Consider the following 18,049-nt stretch of genomic DNA (forward strand, 5'->3'; position numbering starts at 1 on the left):
AAAGGAGAACATATATACCATTTTAAAACAAAAAGTACACTGAAAGCTCTATAAGCTCAGTAATATTTACTCAGGCAGCTCCTCTAATAATTGGCAGGATAGAATATGAATCCTCTGTACCTCTCTTTGTAATAAATCCCTTTGCCCGTAAAAGAGCTACTTTTATAAATGAAGCTGTATACACTACTTATGTAAATAGATCTCAATGAATAGCCCTTTGCAGCTGAATGATTAGAGCCTGTTTTCACAAATTCAGCCAGAGAGATAATAGCCTCAGAGAGATAACACGTTAAATGCTCAGTTGCAAAGTTCAATAAATGAATTGACTTTGTTTCTACATGAGATATGGTGTTATCTCTGCTGCTGAGTTTGTTCAAATAATTACATAAGAACTCAAAGTTAACAGCCCACTTTAAATTAGGTGCCTCTGTCAATTAAACATCATGACAATGGGATTCTCTAATTATTATTATGACTTTAATTGAAGGAATGGAGTACTCTGATTTCTTTTTTAGTAAAACAATGAACTCTTTTACATGTAGGGTAGCCCTGATGAAGTTGTATTGACATTCAACACTTGATCTAAAGGTATATAGGAGGCATTTCAAACTATACAACTATAGCACTTGCTTCCATTTTAAACACTGTTCTGGTATCCTAAAGAATCCTGGGGTTTGTTATTTGATACAACATTAGAGTTCTCTAGCTGAAAAATACAAGACAGGATTAGATATGAAAACTGGAGGAAGGAACATCAACAATCTATGATATGCAGATGACACAATACTGCTGGCAGAAAGTAACAAATAATTGGAACAATTATTGATGAAGATCAAGGAAGAAAGTGCAATGGCAGTTAATTTTGAATTTAAGAAAACAAAAATAATGACTACAGCTGTCTTATATCATTTTAAAGTGGGCAATGAAGACAAACTATAATTGTGTAGCACAAAAGAGCTCTTCATCTCATTTTGTATAACTGACACATTACTTAACTATGAACTATTTGCTGTTTAGACAGGGTGGGTAAAACACATCCCTGGGGCTGCATGTGGACCAAAGCTATTTTTATGGGTTACAGTTCCTCCACACTCCCTGACCCACCCATTTTCTAGAACTCCAATAAAACCTTGAATTGTCTCTTCTAGAAGTCATCATGAGTGACAATTAACTTTTTAATAGGTTGCTGGAGCTCCTGATATATTTCAGTATTTAAAAGTACAATTTTTTTCAAAACAAGAAATGGCTATCCAAACATGTCTATTTTTGGCAGTTCACGTGGGCATCCAAGGAGAGCCTAGAGGTAGAAAAGTGGCTCTACAGCCAATCATACTTGCCTATCATTGCTATATGGCACCTAACAAAGAAGTACAATGAACAGGGCTTCCTAAGAACAAAGGAGTTCATTGTGTGTGGACCAATTGTTAGATCAAAGCTATTCAAGCATTTCTCAGAATGAAGTGTGCAAGCTGTGAATATGAGGAGGACATCAGAGAACAGTGTTCTCATTCAGCCCTTTCCTCTCAATTCTCATAATCAACATTAAAGGCCATATGTCTGCAGAAGAGAACCTTGTGACATTACAATCCTATTTTTCTTGAAATGTTAGAATCCTTTTTTTATTTCCCCACAGAATTCTAAAATGCTGAATCATAGCATCACAAAATCATAGTTGGAAGAGACCACACAGGCCACCCAACTGCAGTATCACATTATTTCTATATTAATATATAAAATTACCTTATATCTTCTCTACTCTTTCTGTATAATGTGACCGCTAGCACTTTTTCAGATATAAAAGTTACTTAGCACGCATTATCTAAGGGCCAATCCAGATGTGATATCATAGATGCACTCCAGTTTTATTTCCCAGTAGCACTAACTACAGGGACAAGGCAAGATCCTAGACAAATCTATGGCACAACATGATTTAATGTTTCTATATTTCTGAAAATATAGAAGTAAAGCTGGAAATCTCAAGGATCGTAGTAGCAACATCTTCATTCTTTAACATGAATTGACAAAATACATTGAAATTGTTGTTATAGGACAACATTTACAATTGCCATTTCTTTATTACTGCCCAGACACCTAGTCTGTAGTCTATCATTTTTTCCCCTTATACCCTGCTGGCTGGGGTAAATCAGTCGCATATACAACCTTGGTTCTTTTTCTTCTTGTAATACTATTTAATCTTTCTTGATGTTCCTTATAGCTGAGCATTGTGTAGGGAGTTGTGGTCTCTGATACTATTACCCCTCTCCAGTCTTGATACATCTTTCCTATGAGAAAAATAAATGCAATTGATAAGAATGCTAAAATATTATAAACCATTGTAAGACACAGAATGAGACACTTACTGTTGAGGGCAGTGTGATCCAAATAACTTCCACGTTCATGCAGATAGTGAACATTGCCAAACTTTCTTTTAAAAGCATGTTCAGTCTTTCTGTTTCATGGATGCTATAAGGCAAGTGACTAAAGATGCTCAGAAACATGTGTCTTTTCCAGAACTCTGAAATGTTTCCATTGCATCCTCCCAGATCATCTTTGAAAAATCTAGGTTCTTCACAACTCTTCAAATATAAGTACAAAAACTCATGAATTTTGTCCCTTGTAAATCATGATCTTTATTCATAGATTATTTTCATTCTTTGGCTGCAGAAATCAACATTGTTTGATCCAGAACAACCTTAGAAATTGAGGTTTACAGCTATATTGTGAAATACAAGGCAACAGGTCAAAAAGAGGAGTGTGAATTATAGCAATGCATTCAGAAATACTGACTCTGGAAGACACAAGGTTACTAATGAATGATCAAATGGCCGATATTTCAACAGAACTAAGCATCATGGTTATTGGCACAGTTATTGAGAGAGACATCAGGTCCTGTTTGAATTCTTGGTTACCCTAACAACGCCTGAACATGTAGTCAGCCCCAGGTTTGTTTACTGTAGAAAATTAGATGCTGAAGTAAGCTGAAGCAAAACTCCTGTTCAGATGTTCAGTGAAGGCATAGGAATAGACTCCAATGTTTGCAGAGCCAAATGGACTTCTAGTATAATGCTGCTGTTGAGGACTCAAACTTCCCATTCACAAGCTGGACTTTGATGATACTTCTTGTACAGTTTTATACAGATCTGTTCCATGTTAGATGATTCTAAATTTTACAATACACAGCTCAACACTGACATCAGGGCATTCAGTGAATCTGGATCACACAACTTTGTAATCAGGCACACTATTTATTTGTTTGTTTGTTTGTTTGTTTGTTCACAACACTTCTACCCTGCCTTTCTCAACCCCGAAGGGGACTCGAGGCAGCTTTACACCATAGGCAACTATTTGATGCCTTTAAAAACAGTGTATAATAAATAAAAATTTAAAATGGATTTATGAAATACAATTAAAACGATTTAAAAAACATTTAGTACTAAACACATCATAGCACATATTTAAAGACATCATGGTAATAATATTAGAAATCCTAGAAGGATGTCTGGTAAATAGAGCAGCCTACCAGCATAGCCTAATGAAGATTTCTAATATGAAGATTATCTTGTTACTTTTTTATTGGTCCTAAGCATTGATTAACTGGAAATTTTGTCAATTTGTCCCCTTCATAAATCAACAACCCTGTCTTTGCTTTTCAGAATATTTGAGCTCACAAACACTTAGGCCTTCATCACATGAGCAAACTTACCCATCCTAGGACACTTTCAGCACAGTTCAGGGATGGAGCCCACCGGATCCCATAAAATGACACACAGCTACTTCCGGCAAGGCTCCATCTCCGAACTGTGGTTAAAGCATCTTAGGACAGAGCAATGAGAACATGGGAGGCTTCCCATGTTTTCATTGCCAGCAACAGGGCAAGCATGGGGAAAACCAGGCAATGACATTTTAACCCATGTGATGAGAAAGGTATCAATGTAGGTGATGCGGGGCATATGGTAACAGATTCTCCCACTGCCTGACGGATTCTCTGCTATGTCCAATGAATCCCACAACTGTTGCCAGAGTTAGGACAACTAATTTGATGAGGTCCTTAGACTATCTGTGCAATCCTATGCATTTCTATGCAGAAAATAAATCCTAATTAGTTCAAGAAGACTTTCTCCCATGTAAATATGTTTACAATAGCAACATGTATGTCTTTAACTTATTTGGGGGATGTCAGAGTTCTGTTAAAACTTGAAATGATACAGGTGTTCAGGAAGTGATGGGTTAAATTGTGTAACATATAAATGCCGTCTCCTTGTAATTTTCTCCAAGTATAATAAATTCCTATCTCACTAGTGCCTGTCAAAAGCTCCACTGAAGCTATTCCATGCTTCTTTAATTCTCTTCCCAAGTTAAAAACATCCATGGTTATAGCTGTAATCCTTGAGAGTGTTACATCAGACAAAACAGAAAAGCAATAAAGAATTGGAAAGAGACCACTGATTTCTGAAGTACTGCATTCCTTAGTGACCATTTAATTCAAAATGTGTGCTATCTTTCCATAAACTCTCACAATACTTTAATGTCTTTTTAATTGGACATTTAGCATTAATCTTTAGGCACTTACAAACAATTAGGTGCTTGGAGATAGAATGAGCAGCTACCAGTTTATCTGTATAATTAGAATAATGAGGAGGGAGAATCTTACGTCAATGCAAATCCTAATTGTTTGAACATTTGTGTTGTGAAGAGTTGATGAGAACAGTTTAGATTTCCTCAGATATACTGGTTTAAAGTTAAACAACATACCAAAGTAAATAAAAATAATTTCTTATATAAAGGGCTGTACTTCTATTCATTATTTTTATGAACTGCTTATTAAGGAAAATGATGCCAGGTTGTGAGAAGCATTTATGTGATGTTAAATCAAGAGACCATTAAAAATATACTATATCTAATAAATTCTGGCAGATATGTATTTGCTCATTCTTTTAATGTAATCCATTAATTAGTGAGCAGCAAGATCTAAAAGATGTGTCACCCACTGATCCACATCAGAGAACCCAAAGGCTTTCTACTTGCTGTTTGTCCATGAGATGAATTTATCTTCTAAGAAGGATTGGTCCCTCTCTGCGCCTGCCTCCAGTTCTTGAGGAGGAAAGAGGACCCAACATTCTATATTGGTCCTACCACCTATTCATTTGCCCTATGTGACTCAGTGACTTAGTGGGAAGTTAATGAAGAGTCTAACTTGCACTTTTTCCCACCTTTGACTCTGCAAAGATTTTGCTTCCTCCTCCCATGGAAGATGTGACTCCTATAAACTGTTTGCACAAACGAAGCAAAAGGATGTGCAGAGAGCATGGAAAACAGCATATATTTAAAGGAAAGCTTTTATTCCAAACAAGCAATCTCACATTAGTCAAAGGGTACCTTGACTATGAAGGTATCTTCCTTCAGGCATTACTTAGGAGTCATTACAAACTTACAAAACAATAAAAAATAATAATCAAATCATAGAGTTGGATTCGATGACTTCTAGTCTAACCCCCTGCCAGTCCAACACAAAATCAAAGCACTCCTAACAGATGGCCATCCAGACCCTGTTAATTCTGAAAAGGGAGATCCCGTCACATTCTAAGACAGTGCTGTCCTCTGTCAAACAGTTCTTTCTGTCAGGAAGTTTCTCCTAATACTCAGGTGGGCTTTGAAAGAAACATAAACCCTAACATGATTAGCTGAACACTCCTATTCTATTCACAAGGCAGGTTTTTGGATGTTTCTGGGAAGCTGGAACCCCTTTGTCCAGTTTACAACCCAGTTTCCCTAGAGTCAGTGAGGCAGGTAGTATCTCCACTACCTCTCCATCAGTACCAAAGGGTTTCAGTCAGTTTCAGCCTTATTGTATTTTGTGCCACTGTGTTTTCTAATCTCTAATCTTGGAGACTTCTCAAAGCTTCCAGGCTTCTCTCCAAACCTCATGGTGCAATTGTCTCTTGTGATCTCTGTTGCTCCCAAGTGATGTTGTGTTCCAAAAAAATATGACTAAAACCATAACATCATTAACCTTTTTTAAATAAAGATGCAAAGCTATACTCCTCAGTTTAATTTTTATCTACAATTGTTGAAATCTTCTCTGCACAGTGAGCAGTGATGGAGGTCATGAGTGGTGGGTTCATAGGTGAGAGGTAGGAGGGGGAAAGATTTGTTAGAATATTGCAATGTACCTGTTTGGGGGAATGGCATGTCTGTATTATGTGTTCTTGATTATTTCTAGTTTTCTGTTTTATATTTTGCATGCCATTATTCACTCAATAAAACTTTTTAATATTAAAAAAGAAAACTTCTCTGCAGTATATTGGCGTTTGTTTGTGTTTTTTAAAAGAATAACATTGCATTGTAATTTACATTAGAATAACATTACTTTTAGACATAATTAACATTGGCTGGCATTCTGTTCAGTACTAATGAGATCATAAACTCAGACTTACACTCATGTAAGTGCTGGGGAATCACTTTCAGAGTCTTTAATGACCGAATATGTCCCCAAAATCCTACTGTTTCAGTCTGATGGTGCCCCAGTGTTTCAGTGTTTCTGAAACACTGCAGATTGTGGGACTGGGAAATGACAACTGCAGGGCATGTCTTGAGACAATAAGTTGTGGCAGGACTCTGAGGGGTCCCTCCAGCTGCCTTTTCTCAATGCTCTCTTCAAACAGAAGAGCATTGCAGATGTCAATTTCCTGTACCCAGATCTGAAGTACCTCAGGAAATCTTTGGTTGAGAGACACTGATAGGCTGAAATGGTACATTTTGGGAAGGTGGGAGTGCCATCACTGTAATTACATCTAAGAAAATGGGATCTCGAATATTGTCCATTAAAAATGTTACTCCTTTAATTAATAGGGGAACCCCCAGTGGTGCAGGACTGCTGACATGAAGGTTGGGTTGCTGACCTGAAGGTTGCCGGTTCGAATCTGGGGAGAGCGGGTGAGCTCCCTCTGTCAGCTCCAGCTCCCCATGTGGGGACATGAAAGAAGCCTCCCACAAGGATGATAAAAACATCAAAACATCTGGGTGTCTCCTGGGCAACATCCTTGCAGACGGCCAATTCTCTCACACAAGTTTCTCAAGTCACTCCTAACACAAAAAAATTAATAGAAGTAATTTTTTGACTGATCCAAAGATTTTAATCCCTTCATCTATTAAGATTACAAACCTACACACACTTTGCTAAGATTAAACTCCAGGGAATTCAATATACTGAATTAAAATGCATGGGATTGCGAAGAAAATGTTGCACCTCATAGACCATGAAGGGTGAGTGAATGAGTGGATGGATAGATGTTAGCAAAATCTCTCAAAAAAGAAATAGCATTTAAAAAACAAAGCACAACAGATTTCTCAGCAGAGCAGGAGACATTCATGTGGCAGACGGAACACTGATCTTAAGCAGTGAAAGCAGCAGAATCAACCTTAAAGTTTCAAAAGGTTTATTTAAAAAATAACATTTTCTAGATAGGAAAGTTGGGGTCTAAACTATCTTACTAAATACATGTAGACAATTGACATGACCAACTTTGAATCTAAGACCAAAACCAAGGAAAATACTCAACCATCAAGTTCCAAATCAGCACACTTTGACAATTTTGCATACAATAAGATCATCTCTAACATTAGGCATGCAATCCAATATATTACAATTAGAGAAGGAGAGTGATTATGACACATCACAACAAAGTGCATGTAGACCAAACCACTTGAAATGAAGATCTATTTCATAACTAGAGGGATAAGCAATTCAAAATGATGTAACCAATTCATGTTGTTATGGAAAATGCCTTCCTGATCTTAAGTATATTCACATCCCTTGAGCAGGACTAGAAAACCCATCCAAATATGACCTAGGAAATTTCAACCCAATTATTCTATTAATTTGATTGAGAATATATTGAAAGGATAGAAGTCTTCTTTATACTTCCTTTTCAACAGAAAGTATCACTCAATTTCCATTTCATTCTCTTAATTTGGCTGATATCATAATACGTGAGATATCTGCCAGAATAAGAACAGATGCCAACCTGCCATGCTTCCAATGACAAGTGTTTCCTAAAATGATTATTCTGTGTGTCTCACTGCTGGACCCAATGATAATGAAAGATGTGGCAATTCTGAAATGAATCAATTCTTTTCACACACAAAAATTCTCACACACATGAGAACACTTTTGTGTAAATTTATGCCACGGACAAACAACTCAGAAAGCCTCCAGCAGACATTGCTAAAGAAGGGGCATTTGTTAAATTTGGGATTCAAGAACAACAGCTCACTTTATACTGTCTCCTTGCCCTGCCCTTGGTTTTGGGAAGTTGAAGTGTCTGAGGCCGCTACACCCACTACCTCCCTTTTCTGGCCTAGAAGGGGCCATCAGGCAACATCAGCACTCCATCCCAACTGCTGCTGTAGCACAAGGCCTGTGCAGATGGATAGCAAGGGAGGCTGGTGGGGCAACCATGCCACCAGGTATAAACCCCTCTCTGATTCTGTCACCTGGTGTACCTCACAGCCATCTAGTAACACCACTTAATGTTTGAAATCAGTTTAAACTATTCCAAAATGGGATTCGAAGATTGTTCTTAGACTACATTTACAAGTTTCAAAAAATATTCTAATGTGTTTTTAAAATATTTTCTTTGTATTGTTTTAATGGGTTTTTATTTGTTCATCAACTTGGGAGTCTTTGTGGGCTGGGAGGTGATGGAAAAATATTTCAAATAAATACAGTAGAATCTCACTTATCCAACATAAACGGGCCGGCAGAATGTTGGATAAGTGAATATGTTGGATAATAAGGAAAGATTAAGAAAAGCCTATTAAACATCAAAATAGGTTATGATTTTACAAATTAAGCATCAAAACATCATGTTATACAACCAACTTAACAGAAAAAGTAGTTCATTACACATTAATGCTATGTAGTAATTACTGTATTTATGAATTTAGCACCAAAATATCATGATATATTGAAAACATTGACTACAAAAATGCATTGGATAAGTGAGACTCTACTGTAATAATACACAGTGATAAATATTCTTTCCATTTCAACCAGAGAGCACCACAGGAAAAGGCTATTGCACTTATGCTGTGCTTGCGAGATTCTCATGGACATCATACTGGCCACTGTACAAAACAGAATGCTGGATTATATCAACCACATTCAAGGTCTTTGCAGGAACACAGTGACAAGAGTTTCCTGTACCTTTCCTCCTCTTAATTTGCCCCGTTTTGAAATGTTTGTTCACCACTTTTTGCTCTGAACCAGACAACAGTGGTGAAGCAGAAAAAATTGATGTTACTGAGTGCTTCACCCTGGCTCTCTAAATATCAAGCAGACTGGTGACAGTAGTGATGAGAAAGCACAGCAGAGGATAACTATGATGGTAAAAAGGTAAACATATGGCCCTTCTACACATAATAATAATAATAATAATAATAATAATAATAATAATAATAATAATAATAACTTTATTTTTATACCCCGCCTCTATCTCCCCGGAGGGGACTCAGGGCGGCTTACATGGGGCCAAGCCCGAATAAAAACAGTAGCAGTATAAAACACAGCAATAGACAACAACTTGCACAAAAAAATAATAAAAAAATTAAACATTAGCCAATAAAAAACAAGAACTAATAAAAACATGGATTAAAACTGAGAGATTGTAAAAGTAGACTGGGTAAGGTGCACCATATAAATATTGTAAACACAAGGTGACTGATAAAGTGCTGCAAATTCTAAAGTGCTGCTCTTAAATGCAGAAGAAACTAGGATAAAAGGAGGTGGTGGCTAAATGACATTTCATGAAAATGCATGCTGATTTGGATTAACAGCTGAAAAACACATGTTAAAAAGGTGCAACTAAAACCCAATTTCAGCCAAAAAATTTGCACATTTGCATAACTGTATATTCCTGCAGTCAAGGAAAACATATGATTTCATTTGTTTACCCTGGTGTGGACTGCTCCAATGCATGTGTACATTATAAAATCCCAAAACAGCTGATGACAGCTGTAAACAAATGGAGCCACGGACACACAGGTGGATAAATGGAAGCACAAATGGAAAGCAATTACAATGAGAACTCTCTGCAACCATTCCTTTGTTCTTTATGAAATTAAATAGAACTTGAATTTACAGTAGGGTGTTTAGAGATAAGAAATCTGCTTGTATGTGCATTTAGATATCTGCATGAGTGCATATGAGGTCCAGCGCTTCTCTGAGAGTCAATTTTTAAAAAGTAAACCTCCACCAGATGTCCTCCATCCATCTTGCAGATTTCTAAAATCTGCTACAAACAAAGGCACCAGGATGGCGGGGAACTATTTACTGATGGTACTGTGTTTGGATTTGCTGTCAGGTCCTGCGATTTTTGCCCCACTTATTTGTCTCACATTTTGACGCTGTCTGGAAGTGCCCTTAGTGAAAGAGTTTCCATTTTCCCCCCCATGACCCTCTAGAAATGGAAGTTGCTGGATTAGATGGACCTTCAACTATCTTGTTATTGCTCATTTATGAAGATGACAAACCAAGCCAAACATTATTAGGGAGGTTATGGGTAGGATTTGGGGGGGGGGGGGGGGTGTTTTAAAATGCATGTTGATTGTATTAATTGTGTTTTAATTGTATTTTTAACCTAACACACATAATACTGTTTAATTGTTTTTTGTTTTTGTTTTCTTTAATTTGCTTTTTTTTAATTGATCAAAGTGTGCAACTGTTAGTCACCTTGAGTCCCCTCAGGGAGGAAGATGGAACATAAATAAAGTAAAAAATAAGTAAATATGAATAATGAACTACATTTTCAACTTATTAATCTGGCTCAAGTAGTACAATATTGATGATGAATGATATTGTCTATCCTAGGATATTAATTTCATCAGATTAATTTTAAAACATTTGATTAATTAAAAATGAATGTGTGGGTTTTTTAATTCTCCAAAATAAATATCCTTAACTGCACCCACCAGACTTAAACTTTTAGTCAGTGATGCTCTATCAAAGGTAAATCTTGTTTGTTTATTCTCATCAAAATGTACCAGACAGACAGAATAGAGAAAAATAAAGCTTATGAAAGATCACTCACAAAGGTTTGCTTTTCAGGGTTGATATTACAAGCAATTAGCCTGACATTTAATAAATGGCATTTCTAAGAACTGCAAGAGCTGACTTAACAAGCAAATAGAACAACCTTGTTTTGTTTTTAAAAGGCAGTTGCATTGTAGCACATTTTATGCAAAATGTCTCTGTCAACTCATGTTTAAAACATTTATGTGCATGAAATATTTGGAATAAGCAGCCTTTGTATACATCCAAATTACTGTGCTTCCTGCTTAGTGAAAGTGTTGAAGACATGACTTGCCATAAAGCAGGAAATATATTTCCATATCCAAATTAATTTGTGTGCCTTTACAGTGAATAACCAGACTCACTCACTCATAATAAACTGATATTTCTTAAATGAATGCATTTTTCTCAAAGCATAACTTAGGTAGCAAAAAGTCTGTAATTGCAGTAATATTAATTATAATTTTCATTCTTATCTCGTTGCACTATGTAAATGCCCATCCGAAAATATGAAGATCATGTTAAGTGGGGCAAAGTTGATTTGTTGATTCCCTTAACATGAGGTTTTATGCTTACCATAGATTGAATTTACATTCACGCTTACCATGGTAATGTTTTTAATTTTTCATGTCCTATATAAGAATTGATCAAGTTCTGTACTAACAAGACCCAGAACTGTTCTCCACACACTAAAAGCTTAAATTTTATTTTGCCACACCAATTTATTTATTTATTTCATCTTTCTTGCATAATAAATACGTTTAAAACTAATAAAATAAGGGGATCACAAGCTGCTAAACAGATTTAGACCAAAAACAGACAACAATGACTGCATTGCCTGTAGCTTTAAATAGTTCTTCCTCTGTGCATGAGTCTGGACATTGTGGGCAAGCATACAGATGCAGAGTTGTTTGTTCTGCTCTGCAAGGTCGAGGATTCTTCTAGGTAGTGCCATTTTGCCAAGTTGTCTTTTGATCTGCCCACTCCACTTCTGAGTCTGTTCAGGGCAGGGCTGTAGCCAAGGGTGGGGGGCATGGGGTTTAACCCCCCCCACCACCACCCAAATTTTTCAGGTTTTAAAAAAGACCTGGTTTATTCATGAATTTTAACTGGTTAACCAAATCCCCATGAGTGTCCACTGAAGTTTATCCATCTTGAGTGTCCACTGAAGTTTATCGATGGAGCCTGATTTCTAAATTATTTTGTGTTATGGAACTACTCTTCATAATTCACTAAAAAAAGTTTTAATCCCCCCCCCCCCCCCCGAATTTTTTTTCTGGCTATGGCCCTGGTTCAGGGACTTCCAAGTTGCCCATTCTTGGTTTGCCCCTGGAGGAAGACCCTCGTGGGGGGCCATCCATTTGGGATTGCCTGATTTTTCTGCCCACAGGGATAGTCTTGCTGTTTCTGGAGGAAAATTTAGAGTAGTGATGGTTCTCATAAAACTTTTCCTTGATTTAAGTCTATTGGGAGGAGGCAAATAGCCATACAGTGGGTGGCTTTTACAGTGTTCAACCTTATTTCTCTCACAACTGGCAACAACTTCCCATTGCACATCGGGGGGGGGGCAGTTCCATCCAGCTAGCTTATAGAGTCTATTAACAGGTGTAGGTTTAAGACATCCTGTGATTATTCTACATGTCTCATTCAGTACTATATTCACCTGCTTTGCGTGGGCAGATTTATGCCAGACGGGGCAGGCATACTCAGCAGTTGAGTAATACAAGGCCAAGGCTGGTATTCTTATTAATTTTGGGTCTGTACCCCATGAGCTATTAGTAAATTTCCACAATATATTATTGCATGCAGCTATTTTTGTGCTTGTTGTTTGCAAGTGTTTCCTAAATGTTAGCATTCAGTCTAAGGTGACACTGAGATATTTATGGTTGGAACAGTATTCAAGCTCTTGGCCTTCCCAGGTAGCCTTCAGTTTTCTGTTGGCTTCATGATTATGTAGATGGAAAGCACACACTTGTGTCTTGGCAGGGTTAGGCTTCAGGCTTTCAAGGCATTCGTAAGTTGGTTTTTGACTGTTTCAAAGTCTTTTCCTTGTGTTGTTAGGCCAAGGTAATCAGTGTCTATAAAGCTCTTTGTGAGTGGTGGTTGGGGCTGATGTATTGCTTTATAACATTTTTGCCACACCAATAATGGTCCCAATATAACTTAACATAACATATTTGCATGCAGATATGCTCATGTTAAAATTGAACTGTTGTATAAGTTGAAGACAGGTTTTAGAGACAAAATTGTGGATTTTGATATGATCCATGGGCAAGTCAATGGTTATTATGGAGAGAGGGAAAACCACCAATGCTGGCACAATTTCCCTGCCCACTTATGGCATTCAAAAAGGCCGTAAGTGACACCAAGGCAAAGAAAATAGAGAGGGTTGGTGGTTCTTTTAGGCTGTCCCAGAACAGAATTACAGCCTCATCATACAGGCCAATTTGACCCTTGTACGCTGCTTCTCGTCCCTTTTCAGCATGGAGCCTTTCACACAACTTCCAGCCGGGCTCCATGCCTGAAAAGGGAGAGAAAGCAGCACACTTCATTGCTGCAGCAACACTGGAGCCTTCCCATGTTACCTTTCCTGCAGTGCATGGAAGCCGGCCGATGACACTTCCACCCATGGGATGAGGGGCAAGGTAAGGCAGGCAATGTGGAGTATAGAATGGCGGCTTCTCCACGCCCCCTGCTAGGAGCCCATAGATTTGCCCCAATGTAGGGTGCATTCATGGGCCTTTATGATAAGGTCCTAAGCTTTTGCCTTTCACCACTCCACTCAGAGAAGTGGATAGTTTCTTTTATGATATGACTACAGCGCAATATAATACTCACATTGACCCACAGATAAGTTAACCCAGTTTTTTGGTGCCAATTTTTTAAATTAAATTATCTAAACTTATAAGTGAATATAGTTCAGCATATGTGTGTAAGACAGAGAAAAAGAGTAAAAGACATTAACCTCCCCCACCCACCAAAATAACTGTAATTAAAAAAAAAAACAAGAGTGAACAAAATGTGGTATTCCAGGAGTAATTGCAGGACTAAAACTCCCAGTGTTCCTGACCATCTATGCTGGGTAGACCTAATGTGAGCTGCAGTCCAACAACTTCTGGAGGGCCATTATTTGTCCAGCCCTGTTGTATACAAGTGCTACTCAGTGTTTGTTGCTGGACTGGTGCTGGTTCCCAATCTATTGGTTGCTGGTCTCTAGTGGGTTTCTGAGATGTAAAGAATGGTCATAAATGTAGTACCAGTCCCTGGCACATTGAATAAAGCTCTGCTGGTCAGCCACATTAGATAGCTTAAGAGACACCACTATTGATATTACATAATGCTATCACTTAAACTTGCTGTTGTGTAGTTTATCCTGATTCATTCACTTAGACTGTAAACCTGCTCATAATTATCTAGGGTTAAATTCCATTAACACAATGTATGATCATGATTGGATTTATTTCTGAGGCCCCTTCCACACAGCTGTATAAAATCCTGCATTATCTGCTTTGAACTGGGTTATATGGCAGTGTGGACTTAGATAACCCAGTTCAAAGTAGATATTATGAATTATCTGCCTTGATATTCTGGTTTATATGGCTGTGTGGAAGGGCTCTGAGAAGACAAGAATAGGATTGCACTGTTTTCTGGTCTTGCAATAACACCGGCTGAATGAAGCATGATGTCAACAGCTTTCAGTCTGAAACAAGTCCTCCGTGTAAGCTCTAATTACATAAAGTCCCAGTTTTCAAGTTTCTTTGTACTAAAAAAAGAAGGAAGGTCTGAATCAGGCCCATCCCAGGCAAGCACTCATTTATGCTTGATTCACACTAGAGGAACAGCGAGATTTACACTGCTATATCAACTCTGCCGCCAAGTAAGTGAATTGAGCAGAGTAATGATTCTCAGCAAAAAATAGTTCTCATTCCCCATAATGCTACCTTTTTTATACCTAACTTTACATCTGCCTATAACAAACAATAAACTTAAAAAAGCCCACTGGGTTTTCTTCATGTTAGAAGGTAGGCATGAAAGTTTTCACATCAGTGAAATAGCATGTAATGTTTAAAATGTAAATGTTATACTTCAAAATAAATTTATTGTTTAGGCAGACGGCTTTTGCATGCAATGATAATGTAAACTAGCAACTATGATTTGCTTTACTTAGAGGCAGAATTAAAAACATTTTTGAAGATGTGAAAACTTTTATACAAGCCATACAAGAAAATATATCTCCACAAATATTGCTAAATCTTAAATGAACCCAATGTTTTATTCAGTGACAATTATTTAACATTTAATGTTAACTACTGAAAACAACAAAGATTTACCCTTGTGATTTTTCGGAAGCCAGGCATTCTTCCCCTGATTGCTTGAGGATAATCCAAGTAAATTGCTGCTGCTGTTTTAAAGAAATACAAAACAAACTTCCATTATTACTTTGCTTTTTAGTTTTTATGATTTTTCTACTTCCATAACTAGAGTAGATTGTCAAAAAATAAAAAGAAATGAGCCGATGTGTTTGGGAAAAACAGCGGCACAGAATGTATGTTTTTAATATAACTTATATACTCATGTATAAGTCTAGAAATTTTAGCCAAAAAACCAGTCTAAAAAGCCTGGATCAACCTATCCACAAGTCAGTGCATACTGATTCTTAGATTTAATAAAAGGAACGATTCCCTTTTCTGAATACAATAGCAATGGCAAGTTCATCCTGTGAGAAGCTAAAAGAAGAACTGGCCTCCTCTACTCTCTCCACCAAGGCACCACTTCGGGTCAGGGAAATGTCCGTGATGGTCAGAGTGGCTGGACCCAAGGCAGCATTGGTGCTTTACAACATCAACTTATCTCTAACTTATATCAAAATCCATGACTTTAGCCACCAAAATGCCTTCGACTTATACATGAGATCAACTTATATTTGAGTATACGGTACTTTTAAAACTGATGCATTTCATGAGTATAAGGAATAATTGAAAAAGCTAGCGCATTGCATCCACTAAGTACTCTAATGGGACTGAAGGGATGGCTATATGCTTTTTAAAGAAAGAGAAATAAAATAAACTTAGTTTTGATTCTTGCAAACATCTGACATTTCAAAGCTGAACCATGGCCTATGCAAGAAAATAAGGCTGAACAGCATCTGCCCATTCTCCTTTGCACTAGCGATCTGTAATGCAGATAACTTTGCAAGAAAGAAAGCAGTCTGAGCTGTCTTTGACATTGCCTTCTGTACATGTGGGTGGAATTGGGCTAAGCCCCATAACCACCATGATGCCAATCTGCTTTGTGATCTGTTCCAGAAACAGCACATCAACACTTTCTCATTTGCTTAGGATTCAAGGCAAAAGCCAGAGTTGAAACATGGCACCAAATTCACATGAAAATGTTTTCTGAGTAAGGGTGTGGGGGGAAGCTAAATGTCAAAGCGAAGCACTTATGCTTTTATGAAAGATTAATTTTCATTCAGATGAAGTTTGAGCGATGTCATGTGGGGCATATTGAGAAGGGAGGGGAGAAGAAACCCAGCTCATTTGAGTTTTGAGAGACTTGTATTTCCATAGAGTAAGCTAAAAAGCAATAATTTATAGTAACCCTCTCCTATAGTATACAACAAACAAAATCCAACTGAAACCAAGTCCCACTGTTATCCATTGTATTCTGTATTTACATCACTCAGGGCTCTTCCAGACAGGACTCAAAATGCAGGCCCAGACAGATTTTTACCTGAGGCATCCAAATGATGCCAAAGGTAAAAGCAAAGTAATTTGGGACAAAGCAGGAAAACCCTGCTTTGTCCTGAATTAATTAGATACCCCGTTAGATCTGGGCCTTCCTGAAAGGCCCAGATCTAATGGGGTATTGGGCCTGTGGGGACAGACTCCCGGGGCTGCTTCCATAGTCCCAGTAGTCTGTGCCCACAGCCCGGGTCTTTGGAAAGAGTGTGGGTACTTTAACACACTTCAAAGTGGTTTAAGCCCTGTTTGGAAATGCTCTCACATTTTAACTAGTGGAATAAAAATGTTTAACTGATTGCTTCACTCCAAATACTGGTATATTAAACTATTTTGATTAACATTTAGTTATTGACAAAAAAAACTCTATACAGTTAATTAAAAGCTATTTTTTCAAGCTGTATCAACAAATGACATGATATCATTTGGATTATGTGATTTTAATGTATAAATTAATATGTTTTTAACTCTATGTTTTAATGTTAATGTTATTGCGTTTTTATGATTTTTTATGATTCAGTTGATAGTTGTATTTTATTATTGTTGTGTAGGCAATGAATTTTTCGATAATAAGTTTGCAAACTGCTTTGAGTCCCCCATCTGGAGTGAGAAAAGTGGTATACAAGTGAAATAAATAAATATCAAAATGTGAGTAGAATTGCACATCATAACCTCAATCCCAATATCACATGGCACATGAAATCAGAAATTAGAAAGGTTATGTTTAAACTTAACAGCTTCCATAACATTCTTGCCAGTACAGCCAGTGATCATGTTGACTAAAGCTGGTTCTATACTGACTATATAATGCAGTTTGAACTGCATTGAATTGCATTATGTGGTCAGTATTTTTATTTATTTTTATTTATTTATTAGACTTGTATAAAACACATTCACAATTTTAAATTCAATGGAGCCAAGAGAGAAAATGTTTAAAATGTGGTGATAGTTTGTGGTAATTTCAAACTAATATTAGCACTGTCCCCTTTGATTAATCCCAAAGTCCAGATCAGGTAGTCTGACCACAAATGGCAGTATTGAAACAAGTTCCTGTAGTGTCCTGGACAAATGTGGAAACAACCAGTAAATCCAAAGATAAGGAAAGAGAGGAAGAGCCGAACCCTCCTAAATGGGTCCATTTGATTTCCTAGGGTCAGATAAAGCCCTAGAGCAGTGGTTCTCAATATGTGTATCCCCAGATGTTTTGGCTTTCAACTCCCAAAAATCCTAACATCTGGTAAAC

General features: G+C 37.3%; 1 protein-coding gene across 15 annotated transcripts in view; it reads right to left on the reverse strand.

Annotated features, from left to right (window-relative positions):
• Nucleotides 1-18,049, reverse strand: part of iqcm (IQ motif containing M) — a 151,668-nt gene that overhangs the window by 95,762 nt on the left and 37,857 nt on the right. For 14 of the 15 annotated variants that reach the window (XM_062981046.1, XM_062981048.1, XM_062981047.1 and 11 more), the window contains 2 exons: nucleotides 15,400-15,470; nucleotides 2,161-2,282 (listed from right to left, as the gene is read on the reverse strand). In XM_062981046.1, the coding sequence (XP_062837116.1) occupies nucleotides 2,161-2,282; nucleotides 15,400-15,470 (193 nt within the window). The remainder of the gene's footprint in view (nucleotides 1-2,160; nucleotides 2,283-15,399; nucleotides 15,471-18,049) is intronic. The other variant, XM_062981061.1, reaches the window with a different exon arrangement.

Source organism: Anolis carolinensis, chromosome 5 (assembly GCF_035594765.1).
Source record: "Anolis carolinensis isolate JA03-04 chromosome 5, rAnoCar3.1.pri, whole genome shotgun sequence".
NCBI classification, from domain to species: domain Eukaryota; kingdom Metazoa; phylum Chordata; class Lepidosauria; order Squamata; family Dactyloidae; genus Anolis; species Anolis carolinensis.